The 19,689-nt window shown below is 43.5% G+C and overlaps 1 protein-coding gene across 1 annotated transcript in view; it reads left to right on the plus strand.

Annotated features, from left to right (window-relative positions):
* The first annotated feature begins 12,249 nt into the window (after window positions 1-12,249).
* Window positions 12,250-19,689, plus strand: part of LOC134424154 (neural-cadherin-like) — a 60,439-nt gene continuing 52,999 nt past the window's right edge. The window contains exon 1 of the mRNA XM_063167678.1: window positions 12,250-13,258. Within this exon, the coding sequence (XP_063023748.1) occupies window positions 12,250-13,258 (1,009 nt within the window). The remainder of the gene's footprint in view (window positions 13,259-19,689) is intronic.

Consider the following 19,689-nt stretch of genomic DNA (forward strand, 5'->3'; position numbering starts at 1 on the left):
CTGGGCTGCTGGAACACCGAGGCTCTGCCGTGTCCCCTTGTGCCAGTGACTGCTACAAATGTCACCATGGTCTGGTGGCCTGGGCTCTGAGTCTGCCACGGGCCCTCCGATTTCCCCTAAAAAGCAGCCCTGGGGACGCGATTCGGTGGATATCCCACGGGAGCAGCAGGGAATGGCGCTGCCCCCAGCTCTCCTCTGCGTTTCGGGGCTCCCCAAAAGCGCCTCGTTGTGCTGAGCCCCCCGCTCCGCAGCTCGGTCCACAGTCTGCAATGGGGACTAAATCCTGACCTGCAGCCACGGCCCTGTCTCTGGAATCAAATAGAAAAAAAAACAACCCGCACTCCCCCAAAAAGCTGACAAAGGTACTGGCCTTCATCAGACTAGGTACAAAGACGCTTTAAGCGTCAAAACAGCAATGCAACTATTACTGGCACTCTCATTTAATAGCTTCAATCACGTTAAAAAAGGAACTTCCACACCTCAAATTTCAGCCTTTGTTGTTGATTGGTCACACTCTTATTACAGGCTGTAGGTTTTCCATTCGTACTTTAAGATTTAATTTACCTGAAGAAAAACCCCAAAAGCTGCTCTGTAAAGATGAATAAGCCACAGCTCCCTTATCACAGGGAAAATAAATATTTTTTTTACCAAATATTTCTGGTCTAGTTTTAAACAGTAACAAAATGTGTCAAGTGCTTACTTCTTTAACAACTTTGGCAGCGAATGCAGAAAAAATTAGCGGAGTGGAGTTAATTTATTTATTTTGGATTTTTCTATGTCGCACAGGAGCCCATCCGTCCTGCCTGAAACCCTCGCATCCACCCTCGTGTTCTGAGAAGCGTGTTCAGAGCGATTGAAAATCTGGGCTATTTCGGGATCACGTATTTAGCGGTTCAGAAGGTAGGATTTGGTTTGTCCTTCTCCGTGGGCAGCAGAGGGAGCCCTTGTTCTACACAACAGCAGCTGTGCTCCTCGTTAAACCAGAAAACAAAACAAAAAATTGTTTGGGTTATTTTTTGGGGTTTTTTGTTAGGTGTTTTTTGTTCTGTTTTGATTTTTTTTTTTTTTTGCCGAGCAGTATGTTCTCCCAGATGAAGCTTTAATCTATATCGTACATCTCTGCTGCTGTAAATTCATGCTCCATTATGCCACCATATGCTTGGCCTCGCTCAGAGAAAGCTGCAGTAATCCTAATACTTCATCTCGCTTTATAGACATTTGTGGTGCGGCTTTCACTGCATATTGTTTGCTCACACACTTAAAGGTTATGTCTTAATAAGTTGTTCTGGGTGAGTTTATTAGCAGGGAGCTGGCAGCTGATGAGTTTTTGTGTTTTGAGAAGGTGTCGTAGTTATTGCCAATTACGATGTGAGGCTCAGGGAGCAAAAGAGTTTGTGGTTCATTAAAGAAATCTGGAGGCAACAGTGCTTTAAGTTGTGTGTTGTTTTTGGCTCCTCAGATGCCTGGTTTGTTTTTCAGCTGCTCCCAGGTACAGATAATTTCCTCTGCAAACAGGGCAGCTCTAACTGCAAAAGCATGGAAGGATGGACCAAGGCTTTTCAGAGTCAGTTGAACCATTTATTCTGCTCAGGACCTTTAGTTGTAATGCAGAAATAGTGGATTCCTGAAAATTCTCAACATTTTTGATATATCCACAGAATTCTGTGTGTCATTCATATCGATGAAGGATGATAAACAGAAAAGAGATGCTTTAAAAAGACTGGTTTTTCTACTTTTTAAACTTATACTCTGTATTATTTAGGAATGTCAGCTGTCAAAAATGCTCAGTATGTATTGGTTTGCAAGTAATAATGCCCTATGTGTAGATTATTAATTCAGCAGAGTGCTCAGGACTACTTGAGATATGTAAAAATCTCCAGGAGATCACTTTCAATAAGCAGGATCCTCCACAAGTCCTTTGAGACTCAATTTCAAACACTAGAGGGATCAAGAAAAGCTGCTGATTTTCCCCCCAGGTTTTAATCACTATAAATGGTGTCTTTATTTAAGTAATGCTCACATTGACCTCGTTATCACCCTTGGAATGACACCACATTAGAGTCATAACAGAATGCATGAAAAACTCATGAACAAAATGTCTCATTCCTCAAGCAATTGTAAATAAAGCAAAATCTTGTTGTGACAGCACTCTGCAAACTCTGGGTTTGGCACTTCTGCTTGGAAGATACACTGGAAATCCTTGCTTGATGAAATCCTTGCTTAGTCATCTCTGGCCTAAATTAAAATTTTAAAATTATTAACAGAAACATTGCTATAAAACAGACATTGCAATGTCTTCAAAAAAAAAAACATTGCAAGATTTTTCCACCTTACAGAAGCTGAAGTAAGATACTATAAGAAAAGTAATATTAAAAAAAAAAGAAAATTGAATTGTATTTGATGAGAAAGAGATTAAGAAAAATTCACAGCAAGAGTAGAAACTACAATCTTCAATAATTAACAGTGGTTTTAAAGCATCTAATTAGTAATTATACAATAACAGTGTGCCTGTTCCAAATCCTACTGAAGCCATAGAAGATTTCCCCTTTAATTTCCATTGTCCCACAAACAAACACACCAATGCAGACAAAGATTATTTACATTGCAACACTCTGAATGATGCCTCAGCAGTGGGCTCTAATAAATAAATAAATGTGTCCTGAGAATCATTGTGCCCAGGCTGGATCATGGTTTTACAAAGTGTTGTATGCAATAATAGCAAAATACAGTAGAATGGATTTGGAAATGGAATGATGTCCATATGTGAAGAGATGTCAGATTGTAGAAGACAGGAGTGAGAAAAGGAAAAATATTACTCTTTACAGTTACATTTATTTTCAAAGACTAAATAGCAAATGTTTTGTAGGAACATAATCCATATATTGCCATCAGATGTGAGGAGCACATTCAGGTGTTTCCTTATGCTATATATATATATTATATATATATATATATATATATATATATATTTAAAGTGGGATACAGAAGCTGTGATTGTATCTTACAGATTTCAGCAGGAACTGAATTGGGGTCTAAGTTCAACCTGCAAACTACTTGAGTTCATGTGTGATTTTCAGTCCACTGAAATAACTACACACACATATATATATATATATACACTATATATATATATTAGTTTGCCATCACTCGTGGATTTGCTCTGCTACACAGGTGTCCATGGTTATTTTAACCTGGCTGAAGCCATTAATGGGATTTTTATTGCTATATAGATATATGCTCTGACATCCTAATTTTTTAGAAACATCTGGTTTGAGGTTTTTGTTGCATTAATAAGAAGTAGAACATGAAAGCCTTTGAATTTTTTGGCTAAAATCTTATACTTCAGGTTGTTAATTGTCCTTCTGTGCATTGTACTTGTCCCGTGGGAAGCAGCTGTGTGTAATGAGCTGGAGCACAGCAAAGCAAATGAAACAGGAACTCTGCATTATCAGCACATACATGAAGTGAGAATGGGCTGTGGCTTAAACCAGTTCCTGGTTTTCTTTTGGAATTGTGATATTTTCCTCTGAAAATATTTACTATATTGTTAAATTTCTATAGGATTAAGCACTTAGTCACTTGTTTGTTCGTTTGGTTAATGAGGAATGTTGACTGTATTGCTTTACTGTCCCTTCTTAAAGACTTTTTTCCCATATTTCAGTTCAGAGTAGGAATTAACTTGAACGGGCCAACTGTAACTGTATTAACACTTTAGAACCATTGATTCAGCTGAGCAGGTTCAGCACTGCCTGTAAGAGATCAGAATTGTCTTTTTTCCTTAGCTCTCCATGCAGCTGGACATTGCTTGTTCTGAAACACGTTTCCCAGCTCCCCAAAAAATTTGAACTATGGATTACAGGGAGCAGACAATTTAGAAATATCCCTCTAAGTTTAAAGGAGAGCTGTTGCTGTTTCCAGTAGTATTATTTTATTTGATCTAGTACACAGATCTAGTAGTACATAGATACACTAGTAGTACATAGATACACATAGATCTAGTACATAGATATCTAGTACAATTAGATACTCTCAGTTTTAAAGAAGTGTTCATTTAGTAGTTTTAGAACTGTCCCTACATATAGATGTGGAAGTTTACCCTTGTTGTCCACGAGAATTACTTTTGCTTAAAAAAAAAATCAAAACAATCTGAAATTAACCCTTCTGTAATATTCTGTAAACTACATTAATTTGAAGCATGGGTCTATTAAAAGATATTACTGTGGAAAAAAGAGATGCACTAAGCCAGCAGTTCTCTCCTGGTAGGAACAGACATGAACTAGGGCTGGTTTTTTACTTATTTTTGGAAATGACACAGGTATGAGATGCACTAGATAATTTTTTTCACTGTTAAGTATTTATTGCATTCCAGCTATGAAATTTTGCTGTAGCTTATGGAAAAATGCCTGCTTTAAAAGGTCTGCAACACTATTGGTTTCAATTATTTATTTAGGAGACCATGGAATAAAAGAAGCACATTGATATTGAAATTTCCCACTTTATCTCACTCTTTCTCCTTTTAGCTGCTGTTTCAATGAGATAAAAAGAGAGAGGAATAAATGGAGGGCAGATTGCACAGAAAGCTAGAGGGGGGTGATTGAAAGACTAGAACAGGGAGAGAAAATGTGAGACTGGGGTAAAAGGAAGTGTTTGCTCTTGTTTTCTTTTGTCATTTGCCTTTGCTGAAGTCAAGGTGTGCTGAGAAGGCCTCAGCTGACCTTGCAGAGCTTTGGCTGTTCCACAATGCTGAGAGCTGTTATGGGAGAGAGGAGTGGAGTCAGACAGAATGGAATATCCTGAGTGTGTTGTGAGAAAAGCAAGGATCTGCTGCCTGAGCCCTGCTTCACATGCACTTATTTCCAACAGCACTAAACAAGAGGTAGAATGGCAGCCTTCAACTTTTATCAGTACACATTCATAGCAAAGGCTGCTTTTACTGCTCTACCTAGGGTTAAGGTTAGAGTTATGAAAACCACAAAGCCCAGAGCCCCAGGCACACTGCAGCTGAAAAAGGCATCTCATGGGGAACAAAATCCTGCAACAACATGGCTTCCACCACAGCGTTTTGATTGGAACTGAGCCTTCGAATGAGTGGCCGGCCGGCACCTGAAATTCTGCATTGTGCAGGTGCCTCCCAGAGCCAAGCTGGCACCAGTGCCAACTCAGGCTGGTTTCACAGTGCCAAGTGGCTCCTGCAATCTGCCATTAGGAACTTGGACTTGTGAGTTTTGTTTGCCAGAGAAAAGGAGTTGGTGGAGGGGGGCTGTGGCCCGGAGTGGCCGTCTGGCCCCTGAAGTCCCGCATTGCACAGGACGCCTCACAAGCTTGCACCAGTGCCAACTCGGGCTGGTTTGTCAGTGCCAAGTGGCTCCTGCAATCTGCCATTAGGAACCTGGCCTGGTGAGTTTTGTTTGCCAGGGAAAGAGGCTGGAGTTTGTGTTCAGTTTCCTGTGCTGCTAAGTGCCTGGCTGTCTGCTGGGGTTCTGCAATCAAGGTCACCCCTGCCCCATCCCTCTCTTTCCTCACCCCCGCCAATGACTCCCTGCAGCTGCATGTGGGTGCCCAAACAGGGGCTTTGGGGTGACACACAGACATTGCAGGCTGAGGGGCAAAGATGGGGGGCACTTACAGGTGGAGAGCTGACACTGAATGTGAGGGGTGCAAAGGACACTGGGTACCAGTGGGGTTAGGGTACAGGTGCCACCCTAATGGTGGGACTGCCCCAGAACCCTCCCAGCAGTTATGCCAATTAATAGGTAGGAATGATGTTTAGAGGCCACAGAGTTACAGGTAAGGGTTGAGCAGTTTTTTAGGGGTTTTTTTAGGTTTTTTCAGGGATTTTCAAGGATATTTGAAGGGTTTTTTTTTTCAGGAATTTTTTAGGAATTCTCTGGGAATGTTTAGGATCCCTTTAGGGCTTTTTCATGGCTTTAAAAATAACTTTTAGGGTGTTTAAGGGCTGTCTTACTACTAATTGGAATTGTTAGGGGTGGAATTGTTAGGGTGTTCTTGGGGCTTTTTTAAGACAACTTAAAAGTTTTTAGGGCTTTTTGAGGACTATTGAGTCCTTTTTTAGGACTAGGGTATTTCTAGGATTTTTGAGGGAATTTTTAAGCTTTTTTAGGGTCTTATCAGGGCATTTGAAAGATTTTAGGGGTATTCTCAGAGCTCTTTTAGGACTATTTAGAGATTTTTTAAAGGTGCTTTGGGGATTTTTGGGGGTGTTTTAGGGGCTTTTAAAAAGCAGGGTATTTTTAGTGTATTCTGAGGCTATTTTTAGGTTTTTGTGGGGTGTTTAGGACACTTTGAAAATGAGGGCTTTTTTAGGGTCCTTTCAGGGTGTGACAGAGACTGAGGGACAGCTTGAGGGGCATTGTGGGGGCTTGAGGGGGGCAGAGGCTGGGAGCTGAGGGAGGAGCAGGGAGAGGGGACAGTGGGTGACACACAGAGCTGCTGAGGGTGGCAGGGGCAGCTGGAGGGTGACACTGAGAAGCTGGGGCTGAGGGGCAAAGGAGAGGGACTAAGGGTGACACACTGGAGCTGAGGGGCAGCTGAGAGGGGCCTTGAGGGGCACAGGGGGGGCTTGAGGGTGACAGAGCCTGAGAGCTGGGGGGCAGAGGGAGGGCTTGAGGGCTGGGCAGTGCCCTGGAGATCAGGGCTACAGGGCACAGCTTAGGAGGCAGGTTAGGGTACAGGTGCAGCACCCCCAGCCCAGCCAGCCCCCCTAAGAACAGCCTTGTCCCCAACAGCAGCACAACACAGCAACCCTGCCAGTGACACCCGACTGGAACCCACCCAATGAGACAGCACAGCAACCCTCACACCAGGACAGTGACAGAACTCTCAGAGCACATCAAGATCCATTGCAAAAAGGTAGGGAAGACATCAGAGGGTGAGAGAAACAGGTGGGGTGTGGAGGCTGGGCAGGTTTTTTTCAGGATTTTTCCACAGCTTCAAGGATATTTAGGGGATTCTTGAAGGCTTCTTAGGACAATTTTGGCTTAGCCTTAGCCTAAGGCAGCCTTTGCTGCCTAGGGTTACACCTAGGGTTAAGGTTTTGTAAACCACAAAGCCCAGAGCTCCAGGCACACTGCAGCTGCAAAAGGCATCCCAAGGGGAGCACAGAACAGCCAAAAGATCTTCCTCCATGGCTTTCTTGTTTTAACAGCCTTAGACCACAAGAGTGAGGAAGCTTTCACAGAGGTATTGTGCCTCACTGATTCCTTGGCTGTACAAACAATATTTTCTCTGTATCCCCTTTACAGCAGCTGCAAGCTTTGGTTCCTAAATTTTCAGCATTAATATGCTTGAGTATTTTTAACGTGTAAGTGCACAAAATAGACATTAGATAAATCAGAACGTTTGCTTAGGTTTGTGTCACTGTTGCACTTCTTGAATTTTCAAAGATGAAGGTGAGATAATTACTTGAAAGGTGGTTTCTCCCCTTGTTGGTAATATATTAGTCTTTATCACTGAGTAAACCAGAATATTTCTTACAATAACTGTTCTGATTGCCACCCTTGTAATTGTGATGTAGTATAAGATACCTCAAATGAACCACACACCAGGACATTGTACTGTTACAGTGTTTGGAGATATGTATACAAATGTTATTTTCAAAGGACTGTTTACAGAAACCTCTTGTTTGTACCTTTCTGTTAAATGTGCTGATGTGTAATACTTTACAGTTTGCTTCCTCCTGCCTGGGAGCAAACCCCTCTCAAGCCCAGGCAGTCTCTGTGGAGGAGGGTTGCACTGGACCCTGGATCTGGGTCAGTCCATCTGTGGCTTTCAGAGCTGCTGCCCTTGGCAGATGTGGGCTCTCTGATTTTGTAGCAGTTATCTGCTCCAGACCCTGGGAGCCCTCACATCCCACAGGGCTGCAGTCCAGTGATGTCCTCCCAGAACTGGGCAATCTGGAATGCCAGGTTCTCAGCAGCCCTTTAGGCCAGATGCTGAGCAGCTCACAATAAGCCTGCCTGGCTTCTGCTGAAAGCTGGGCAGAATGGAATCAGAGGCATTTTCTTTGCCAAATCTGCACATTCTGACCATGTAATTTGTTCTTCTGATATGTTTTGCTGAGTCAAAAATAATTTGGGTTTCACACATAGAGAAACATGATGACCAAAACAAAAGATACTGAAGTAGTGGAGAATTACACTTGTGAATAAGAAAGAGAAGCAAGAATGAATGGGTTCTTTATGGTTATTGCAAGATACAAATAATTGAAAAAAATCAGAACAAGATTTACTAAAATTTAGTGTTTGGCATATGTGTTTGTTGTATTTTATGTGTTGAATGTGAAAACAGCAGTCTGCTTCTCACAGACATTTTGTTAAGGCACTATGGGGATGGAACAGAGTCTTGAGAAAAATGAGCATTTAGAGAATAGGATAAAGTCATGCAAAAATCATTATTTTTAAAAATTTTTTAAAATATTTTTTTCTGTGTTAGTCACAAGTCAAAAAAACTTTATCATGTGCAGACTTAGGGGCTTAAGAAAAGCTTTTCTGTAAAGGTTTGCAAACTGTTTAGGGACATTATTAATGATGTGCTTCTACTGGTAAGCAGAAAGGCACCAGCCAGGGAAAGCAGAGAATACCTTTAGAGTGTGATTAGTGACAATTGATTGTGGCTGTCTTGTCAGATTTCACCACACCTCAGGTTTCCCTTCTTGCTGTGGTGGTACAGCTGATTTAATGTCATTATAAGTCATGTAGGAGGTGTTTCCAGCTGTATTTGTATGTTATTGTAATTAAAACATTTGCTCTAAACTTGGATTTGTACATAGCACACCATGCTAACAGCAGAAAGGGTCTTCCAGCTGGTTGAAATAAACTGGAAAGTAATTGTTATAAAATAATGAAAGATACTGAAAAAGTCACTAGCTTTTCCCTATTGGATGAAGAATTCTGCTTTTAGCATGACAGAAGGTGTTTCTTGCACTTATTTCAGCACTAGATTGCAAGAAAAATTTGTGACTTATAGACAGAAAGCTGCATAAAGAACTAGGAAGGATTACACAACAACAGCTGCACTTCTGAATAATTTAGGTTTAATTTGCAAAATTATACAGGAAAGGATTAGGGCTTGTACTTGCATTTGGGAAAATGGAGCTACAAGTGTTGCTATGAAAAGTGGCAATGTACAAAGCATCTCAAATTGCACAGGGGCTGTTGTGTCACTCTGGGCTGGCTCCTGCAGACCTGCTTGCCAGGACACTTGTAGAATCCTGCCTGGGGAGTAAATAGTGCAGGAAGAGCTTCCTTTGGCTGCCATGCAGCAGAGCAGAGCCCTTCCTGAGGGTTTAAACTTGTGCTTGACGGGAATGTCTGGCAGGTGCACCTGGTGCCACACACATCTTGCTCCAGAGGGGTCAATTAATTCTGTTAGGATTATATATTTACAGTTATTTATAGTAAAAGATCTTAGGGGACTTCCAGCCCCTTTCTTCTCCAGGAAAGCCAGCTATTGAGTATGTGGCAGTCAAGAGCACTCACTGCTTCAGGCATATTCTCCTTTTGATCAAAAGCAAAGTTGATTGTCCCACTTTTCCCAAAGCCATCCAGCTCTTCAGCTACAAGGTATATGTAACCCAGGGAGAATGTCTTGTTCTTCTCTCCTGCCTCAATATTGACACTGCAGTCCCAGAAGGTTAAGGCAAGGTTTTCCTCAGAATGTTTCCTGCTCATATTTCAGAGGAATTTTGATTTGTAAACTGCAAATTCTCCATCAAATGCTTGTCATGATGTTTCTGTAAAAAAATTATGTTTATATATAAATCACTAACACGAATTCATAACATTGACAGAGCTTATGATTTTGTCTTGGCTTTGCCATTACCTGGTCACATAGATGAACCTCAGTAAGCAGCAGGTTGGTTTTGCCTGATGCTGTGTGTGACCAGGAGAGATCTGTGGTCATGTGAAATCTCTGGAAATGATGCTCACCTGCACTCCAGGCTTGCAAGAATCTGCAGCCCCTGAGCCTGGGCAGGAGGTTTACTCTCAGGTATGTAGGTGTACCCTGAGGGTTGTAAATCCTGAATTTTACAGAGAGAAAAGAGGGAAACTTCAAGTTACTGTAATAAAAGATGCACACAGGTAATTCAAGGCAGGACCAAAACATTTCTTGCTTTAATGCAAGAACTGGTGCATTTTGACAAATCCAAATTTAGAAATAAGAGAAATAAAAGATTTTGTAAATGGGAGGATGGTCTGGAACATTGAGAGAACCTGATGGGACTGCAGAGAGTGCTGTTCAGCAGTCAGGGAAAGGAAGCAAATGATATGTGAATGATGTATTCTAGATCTCAACAGACTTGTGAAGCAGAAGACCTGAGGAGCTTGTGCTGTAAAGGCACCGTGGTCAGGAGTTCTGGAGGCGGGCTGAAGTCAGGAGGACTCTGACTATTCAACATCCAGGGCACCAATTCACATTCCCACTGATTTGCAGGGTTGGTAATAGGATTAGAGAGTCTCAAGTATTTCTCTGTGATTACCATAGGGCAGTGAACTATAAAACAACATACTTTTATTTTTTTAATAAACAATGGTATAAGGTCTCTATTTTTTCTAAAAAACCTTGTGCAATCTCCCAGTTTCATGTCTACATGCTGATTAGGATAACATAGTTTGAGTTCTGCATTTGAAATCACGAATGAGGCTCATCTTTAGTCTGTTGAAACCACATATGTGTTTAAATTACTTCTCTGTGGAACTTCTGATGCAGAAGTGAAAGACCTTGCAAAACATAGCACTGTTCCTGTATGTTTTTACAGAGGTAAATCCTAGTGGATGTAGAAAACAGAACTCACTAAAACGCTCTCACAAAATGTTTTGATCAAAATTTGATGTAATAGTAATTGTAGATTCCTTGTAGTATCCTACTACCAAGGAAACTCTTGGGAAAATCCTTTCATCTTGAAGCCACATAAATCTTTGTGACCAAATTATGGGTTCTTCCTATCCCATTCCATTCTTTATTGCCCTTTGCTCTGTACACATCCACAAGTGTAAAATTTTCTATTTTAAGGCCAAAAAAGAGCCCCGACAAAAGCACTGAAGATAACATCCCATATAGGAGGTGCTTTTATAGAGACATTTCAATGTGAGGCATAAATGGAGAGATTGTGTGAAGCTGATGATTTGTTTCTCCCTAATTGCTTGCAGGACAAAATGGAGAAGGTCACTCCCTGTTGAGCACTTGGATTTTTCATTCTGAGTCTCCCATAGGTTCCTACTTGATCCTGGACTGCCAATTCCCCAAAAAGACAACCAGTTTCTCCAAAAGGCTTACAGGAAAGAACAATTTTGTGTCCGTGAACTTTTTCACAGTCTTGAGTGGTATACATATACATTGTTTTATGAGAAATGTAAACATTATTCATACTCATGAAATTTGAGTAATGTGACCAATACAGAGTATCTTTTATTATTTTGCTGTTCTTTAATCTCAGAATGATTCTTAATCTTAAATGATTCATGTAGTACATAAACATAGCCAATACCCATTTTGTATTGTTTTGGACTTTATTCTTGAAAGCACTGATCTGTTTTGAAGAGGAATTGCATAATCTAGTGACTTTTTCTACAACATCCCTGATTTATGTAGTCATAACATGGCGAAATTTACTTTTATTGGGTTTTTAGTTTTACTCTAAAAATCCAAACAGGCAAATAAATGTTGGGTTATATTTCTCTCTGGTTATCACCAGTATCATTCTTTAGTCAAGCTACATTTCATCAAGAATTTGTTTACCTTCACAAATCCGGAGATATAAGGGAGCTGATTAATTGTGACCAAAGATGTGACTTCAGGTCAGTGACAGCCCTCAAGTACAAGCTGAGAGCAAAACTGGCATACCTACAATAGGTAGCTGTCTAGAAATCAGCAATTAAATGTTTTCAGGGGACACCGGGGTGCTAGGAGGGCTTGCTTGACATGTGAGAGACTGCAGGACATCACCTGCGCGCTGCTGCCCGCGGCCGCCGGAGGAGGAGAAGCGAGCGGCGGCGTGTTCCATCAGCGGCATCGTTCGGGCAGCGCCCGGCGGGGACATCCTGCGGCCGGCGCACGGGACGCTTCGCTCCGAGCGCTCCCGGAGCGGGGGAAGGCAGGGCGGGGGCGGGAGCGGCCCCGTGTGCCCCGGCCCCTCCCCGCCCGCCCACTGCGGGGAGCGGCAGCGGGGCCGGGCAGCGCGGGGAGCGCCGCGCACCCGCCCGCCCGCAGCCGCCGCCGCTCGCAGCCGGCATGGGCCCCCGCGGAGCGCGGCGCGCCGCCGGCTGCCTGCTGCTCTGCTGGGCTCTGGCCGCCGCCCGCGCCGCCCCGCGCAGGACACCCTCGTTCGACGGGCACGTCGCGGAGAACCGGCCGGCGGGCACGCGGGTGCGCGGGCTCAGCATCCCCCTGACGCGGCTGGGGCCCGAGCCCTGGTGCGCCAAGGTGCAGGGGCGCCGCTGGCACCTGCAGCTGCTGGGCGAGGGACACTCGCACTTCCAGGTGTCGCTGGACGCGCGCACGGCCCGCGTGTGGCTGCGCACCCGCCGCCCGCTGGACCGCGAGGCGCGGGCGCTCTACTCGCTCCGCCTGGGGCTGTGCTGCAAGCGCTGCGCGCCCCAGGGCGCCGCGCCCGCCGAGCTGGCCGCGCTCACCGTGCGCGTCCTGGACGACAACGACAACGCGCCGCGCTTCGTGGGGCCCGGCTCCGCGCAGCTCCGCGTGGAGGAGACGCTGGCGCTTAAATCCCAGGTGTGGCAGGCGCGGGCCGAGGACGCGGATGCGGGCGTCAACGCGGAGCTGCGCTACTTCGCCCTCCCGCGCAGCGCGCACTTCTTCGTGGTGCCACGCAGCGGCCGCGTGGTGCTGGTGAGCTCCCTGCTCCACCTGCGCGCTCCCATCCCGCTGCGCGTCTACGCGCGGGACCGCGGCCGGCCCGCGCTGCTCAGCGAGCCCCTGGAGCTGGAGGTGCTGCCGCAGCCCAAGCGCCTCCCGCCGCCGCCGCCCCGCCGCCGCCGGGCCGCGCTGCCGCCCGCCGCGCCCCTGGCGCTCGCCCTGCCCGAGGACGCCCGGCCGGGCACCCGCCTGGCCACCCTGGCCCCGGCGCGCTTCGCCTCCGCCTGGTTCGAGCTGCTGTCGCCGCCCGTCGAGGAATCGCCGGTGAGCGTGGAGCGAGAGAGCGGCGAGGTGACGCTGCGCGCCGCCCTGGACAGGGAGGCCGTGGCCGCCTGGGAACTCGTCGTCCGCGTCCAGGAGCGCCGAGGTGCGTGTTAGGCAAAGTCTTAGACGGAGTAGTGGTCTGGTCCCATCGGGGAGGCTGAGGACAGCTTGTCTCCAGGTGACAACAGTTTGTCTCCAGGTGACTGCAGACTAAGCATCTAACTTAGGTGGTTTAGCATCAGGTGTCATATGCAGTGTTGTGGAATGTACTTTTGGTCTTTTAAATCTGTAAACTATTATCATTAAAAACACTAGAAGTGACAAGAGGCACTATGTAGCTTAGGAAAAGTGGACTGTACAGCTGTGTGAAAATGCTTGGAGCAGTAAGGTGTTTAGCAGAGTTTAAGTGTTTCACCGGTAAGAATTCTTAGTTGTTAGTGAGTGGTCAAGACACAGTACAGGGGTTTGTTATTAAAATATTCTCTGTAGCGCTCATCCTGTAAGTGCCTAATTTGCAGCATGCAGCTGAAGCCATTGAGTTTTGAGTCATTATTAAAGTTGAGCGTGTTTGACTCACAAGCATGATGTGGGGTTTTGCAGGACTGGAGTCCTTGTGTTTAGGTAGCTGTTCTTTTAAAAAATACCTCAGGAGTTCAATGTACACCATTAAAATGGCATGTCTGTGACTTATACTGTCATTTTTCACAAGCTCTTACTCAAATTAAATGGAATAGCTAATTTCATTTGCTGATTACATATATTGCTTTTTAAAATTCTCTTTTCCTTTTAAATTGTGATGTTGGCTAATATTTTTCACCTATGAAAATACCGATTAGTTTAAGCATATTTTTAATTTATGAATGGTGGATATCTCTGCCCATTCACCATGTCGCTTTTTTAATTTTTATGTTACTTGCGATTGTAACAATATTGCAGAGATTGCCCAGAACGAGTATTCTGGAGAAAATCTTATCAGAAGACATGAGTTGCTTGGCCTGATTTCATCTTGGAGGGGTCCAGGAAGGGTTTGGCTCGATGGGACTTTTAGTGCTTGTGAGAGCGATGAAGTGCTCGGCAGTGCAGCTGCTCAGGGTGATTTCCCTCAGCCACAGAGCAGCGCGGGCGGGAGAGATGAAAAGCTTCCCACGCGATTGCTCTCCCTTATCTCGCTGCCTTTGGCTGAGGGGCAGCCCATAGGAGTGAGGCAGTTTATTCCTCGGTGCCTGGCAGTCCCTGAGGATGCCTGCAGGGCTCTAATTAGCGCCGGCAGTTTCGGTGACACGGATCCTTCCCCCTGTGAGGCGAGGCTACCCCGGCAGCTCCTTTCGCTCGGCTCTGAGGAGCCGCTCTCAGATCCTCCTCGCCTCCTCCCTGGGGTTTTGTCGCGCCTGTCGCTGTCGCGTGTTGGTGTCAGTCACTCGCACCGGCTTTGTGCTGTGTTCCAGCCTGAGCTTTGGCTGCAGACCAAGAGCTTGACAGACCAATTTCCAAACCGCAGCGCTTTGTGTGTCCTACCCCCGCTAGTCACTCTTGAGCAAGGCCGCCTGCCGAGGGGAATGTCATTGCTCCGAGGCAGTGACAGAACCCATCGGGTCAATCCGAGCGTGCTGCTGGGCTGTTCACCGCTCTGTCATGGAGCTCAAGTTCCAGCCCTTTGCTGGTGTCAGTTCCCTCTGTCAGGATCACGAAGATGTTGTTGGAGCAGTGGTAGCTAACCTTGCCCCGGGTTAATGCTGGTCTCACCTTTGTGATCGGTTTTTCCCCTACCTAGTCTGAATATAGAAGTCTGAGATTGCCTGGAACAGAGCTTGTCATTCTGTCATGCCTGAGATTTCACTTCCAGGGCAAGGCTTGCTAATGGAGTTTAAAAAAGTCTGAAACAAGTTTTAACTTAATTTCAGGGACTTTTTTTTTTAACCATCATGTACTTTCACTAAGTACTTTGGGGCATTTTCCACTAGCCTAATGTATTAGTGCTGGTAGTATGTAGTAGTAAGAGAATAAATCTCTAAGAAATATGTAGGACTAAGTTCTGACTCAGATTAGTTAGACAGCAATTAATTGTGGACAGACAAATGCCATACTTTAGGTAGTGATGATTTTAAGTTTCTTGGTTCAAAGGAGACCAAATTCAAAATACATTTAATACTACTGTTTTAATCAGTTAAAGGTTAATAAAAACTTGGTACTTTCAAAACTCTTTCAAGTTGCAGAATGCTTTCATACTCCTTTCATACTACGTTAAAGCACATTTAACATAATCTTTGAAACAGATTTAGAAAGTTCTGTCTCTCTGCTTGCTCACAGTCCAAACTGCAGTAATCTGTAGAAAGAAAACCAAAAGGAAGGGATAGGAGAAAAGATGCCTACCATAACTATGTGTTTTTCTTAGTCTAAAACAGGTGCAAAATATTGCAAAAGCTCCAGGAGAAAACACAAGTTTTTAAGTATTTACAGAAGTGAACTTTCAGGATGAACTAAAGTGTGGAGATGGCTACACTGAATTTTGTTGTGAATAAAAGTGCATGTTCAGGTTCTTTCTCCAGTTTATTTACTTTGCTTTTAGCATTTGTGGTCACTTATTTTACATTACACATAACCATAAACATTTCAGTAGCTGTGGGTTTCTAGCATTAGAGTTTATGATATCAGGTGTCTATTTATTCTCAAGTGGTATAAAGTTGTATTAATTTCTTCAAATTTTTTTTTTTACTTTCCACTCTTCTTGCTGCCTGGTAACTGTGAACTGTAATGAACCAATAATGAATTCTGTCATTACTCTCTTCTTTAACCCAGGCAATGACGTTGAGGATAAGACAAGATGTTTAAATACTTTAGCATATAAAGTCTACCCTCTTTTGCTTTATCTTTTCAGTGTAGTTTATTGAGATTCATATGTAATGTGCACTTCATGACTTACAGCAGTAAAAAGTGCTTAAAAGCATTGTGCCACAAGTGATCCTAATGCATCTCTGGGCACAACTGTAGTTTTGGTTTGGTTTTTTCTTTTTTGGCTGATGGACCATTCTCAAATTAGTAGCAGGAAGATGGGTATATGGTAATAAAGCAACATTGAGCAGTTTATTCCTAGTTTGTGACAGCCCCCACTCTTTAGCTCATAAATGGGACTGTGTAGATGTCCTTTGCCTGAATTCAGTTTTCTTCAAGTGGCATGTAACAGGCTGTATGTTTCTTTATTTTCCCCCTTTAGCTAAAAGAGAATTTGGAATGTTTTTCTGTTTACTTCCTCTCAATTCTGTCCTGGATAATCAGCACAGCAGTGTGTGCAGGGCTGGGGTTCCAGATGCAGCCAGACCTTTAGTATCTCAATATCCAGATTTCTCCCACATGTTGATGACAAGGAGGGGTTTTCTCTCCCTGAGTTGCATTTTGTTGAAGGTATGAGCTAAGGGAGCTCACTGTGCTTGGCCTGGCAGATGCCTACCAGGGTAACACACTCACTCATCACTGCCTGGGTATCTCTTGGTAGACCACAGACTTTGTGCTGGTTCACCCATGTCAGGGGTAGATTTAAGGGGGTTTTGCAGTCTGAAGAACTTTTCAGCATCCAGGGTAGAGGTTTTTTGGCAAAGCTGCAGTTGAGCTCTAAGATTTTTGTTAGTGATGTGCACAAATCACTACCATAATTATTATCATTACCAGTGCATTACATGCTGAGGTTGCTTTGTGACCAGACATATTTTGCTTATCAATGTAATGGTTTTATTTTAATGTAGATGCCTGAAAACAATCCTTTTTTTATTCTTTGAAATAACAATTTGGTCTGTTTTACTGCTACAGTAAAATTAACTGCAATCTGTAGAGGAAATACTATGTTACTAGTTCTGCTTATTCATTGTGTGATTAATTCTCTCTTTTTTTGATACATTGTAGATTTAGTTTTATCATACTTTTTGTTTTCTGAAGGCAGCAATTAGTCACTAAAAGTAGCAACAGAAAAATCTGGACTTTTGAATGGATGGGTTTTGTTTGGTTTCTGTTTTTTGTTTGAGTTTTTTTTTGTTTGTTGTGGGTTTGTTTTGTTTTGGTTTTTTTTTTAATGGAATGGGTTCTCCTGTGCCTGTGGAGGAGTTTCAGGGCCTGGACAAGAGAGGACATAGTGCCTTGGTTGGTGTTTCAGCTTCAGGTGAGCTCTTACCCAACCTAAACTTGAACAGTGCCAGGCTGGGATCACCCACAACCTCCCTGAGACACCTCTTCAAGTCTCTCACCAGTCTCACAGTAAAAGATTTCTTCCTAACATCCTAACCTAAATTTCCTCTCTTCAAATTTGTACCCATGACTCCTTTTCTTGTCACTGCACTTCCTGACAAAGGGTGTCCCACTGGCTTCCCTGCAGAGTCCTTCAGATACTGGAACGTGCTGTGAGGTTCTGCCTTGGCACCAGACAGAAAAATCAATCTCAAGAGCTGAAAACACTTGAAATTGAAGAATGGCCTGGCAATATTTATGTTTTTTGTAATTAGCAAACATTTCATCCAAAAGAAAATAAACCAAAGCACAAACTTTACAATCTCAAACCAAAGGGAAACACCAGGAACACCCAATGCATTAGTTTGTGCCATGAAATGCTAAAGAGAATGGCAGAATTTCAGGGCTTAATGTGTTTTTTGGCACATGGTCCTTGAGGAGGAGGAGTTTCCTCTGGTGACCCCACTGATCACTCAGCCCTGGGTTAAATTCTTCAGTTAACCTTGCCTGGAAGAACTGATGGTTATGCTCACATTTTTTGGTGGCATTTCAGGATTTTATGCCATTCAATTTATTGGGACATGATTTACTCTTTGCAAATGCATAATGCTATTTTAAGTTTCTGCCCAGTGAGCAGAAGGTAAAATTTCTTAGACTGTCATACACATTAATATTTCAACATGGGGTAGCATTTAATTTGAGAAGGAGCCATTATTATTCCATTAGTGCTTGGGGGAAGTGCATTAAAGATCCCACCTCTCTAATCCTGCTGTCTCAAGCTCCCTTGACCTTACTTGATCCATGAGCTTTAGCTTTGTAATCTCCTGTCATTCATTTTTTCTCATCAGGGGATTCACTGAGGGTGATGTTTGACATGCCTTCCAACAGTTCACAGCATCTCTTGTATGTTAAATATGTTTATCCTGTTTAAATCAACATAGAGAGTGGAGATCCCAATTTTGGAATATTTCCACCTTGAAGGATTTTGTGCTTGGAAGTCAAGGATCATCTGTTTTAATTTTATCTGAGGCCTTATTCCCCTACTAGCTGTACTGATTCTGGGGGGATCATTCCTAAGAATTAAGTAGCTTCTGGGTGATGTTTTGCCTTTTACATTTCTTATTACCTCTTTCATGAATTACAGCTGTCAACAGTTGCACTTCAAGCTGAGCTTAAGTTGAAATCATTATCTATTATCCAGCAGATGGGTTTCATTAAACAGCAGTGGGTTTCATGCACTTAAGTAAAAAAAAGTGTGTTTTGTGAGCATTCAGGACAGCTCTGGGTGTTTACAGGCTTGGAGTGTTACTGATCTGTGGCAGAAAGGAATGTCTGAGGAAGCTGTGGAGCACCATCTTGGTGTTTGATCAGTCTGAATATTTTGAAATTTCCTGCTTTTTATTCCAAGCAGTCAGATTAAAAATATCTTTCTGAGACTGCTGTGACTTGAACACCAAAGCTGTTTAGATCTTCTGGCGGTTTATCATCTCAAACATTCAGTTTCTACAAAGGAAATGAACTTCTTTTTTTCTCAAAATCCAACTAAATTTCAGCACAAATTTGACCATTTGATAGAATAAATAAATTATAGAACATCCAGGCCAGGCTGGATGGGGCCTGGAGCAGCTTGGTTTAGGGTGAGGTGTCCCGCCCATGGCAGGAGGTTGGAAGGAGATGAGCTCTAAGGTCCTTTCCAACCCAAATCATTCTAGGATTCCACAGTGATCCAAGGATGTACAGCAGGCTCTGTTGGTGAAGCTACTGATTGTGGTGGCATTTTTACTTTTTTTTCCCCTTTTTTAAAATTTTTTCCTCCTTGCCCATGAAAGACTATGGAAAAACAAGCTGGATTTTCCCCAAGAACCTCTAAGGAAGATTTCATCAGAACTTGCCATCTCACAGTGGCACAGAGGCTGCTCCTGCTTTAGCCAAGTCCTCTATTTATGATAATGCTTTTTGCAATCAATAGTAATTCATTAAGACACATGTTTTGTTATTTAAGGATGTCTCTTGTGATTATTAATTTGCAGTCATTATTTCACATCTGGGCACGCTTGGTTTCCCCGACTGCCACTGTCAGAAGATTGATGCCACACTGGCAGTCCCTGATAACATGGTCATCACCTTAATGTCTTTTAATTGATTATTTATGCTAATATCCTTTCTGCCTGATCATTGAGCTCCTCTGGTGCTTTCTTTACTTTTGTTTTCTGGTTTGCTTTAACTTTTATTTTAAAAGCTGTATGATGGTAAGGAGCAGAGACATGCCAGGCTGTCATTATTCTGTCTGCAAAAAAGATGAGGCATATTAGGAGAGAACAT

The sequence above is a fragment of the Melospiza melodia genome, chromosome 13, assembly GCF_035770615.1.
Source record: "Melospiza melodia melodia isolate bMelMel2 chromosome 13, bMelMel2.pri, whole genome shotgun sequence".
NCBI lineage: Eukaryota > Metazoa > Chordata > Aves > Passeriformes > Passerellidae > Melospiza > Melospiza melodia.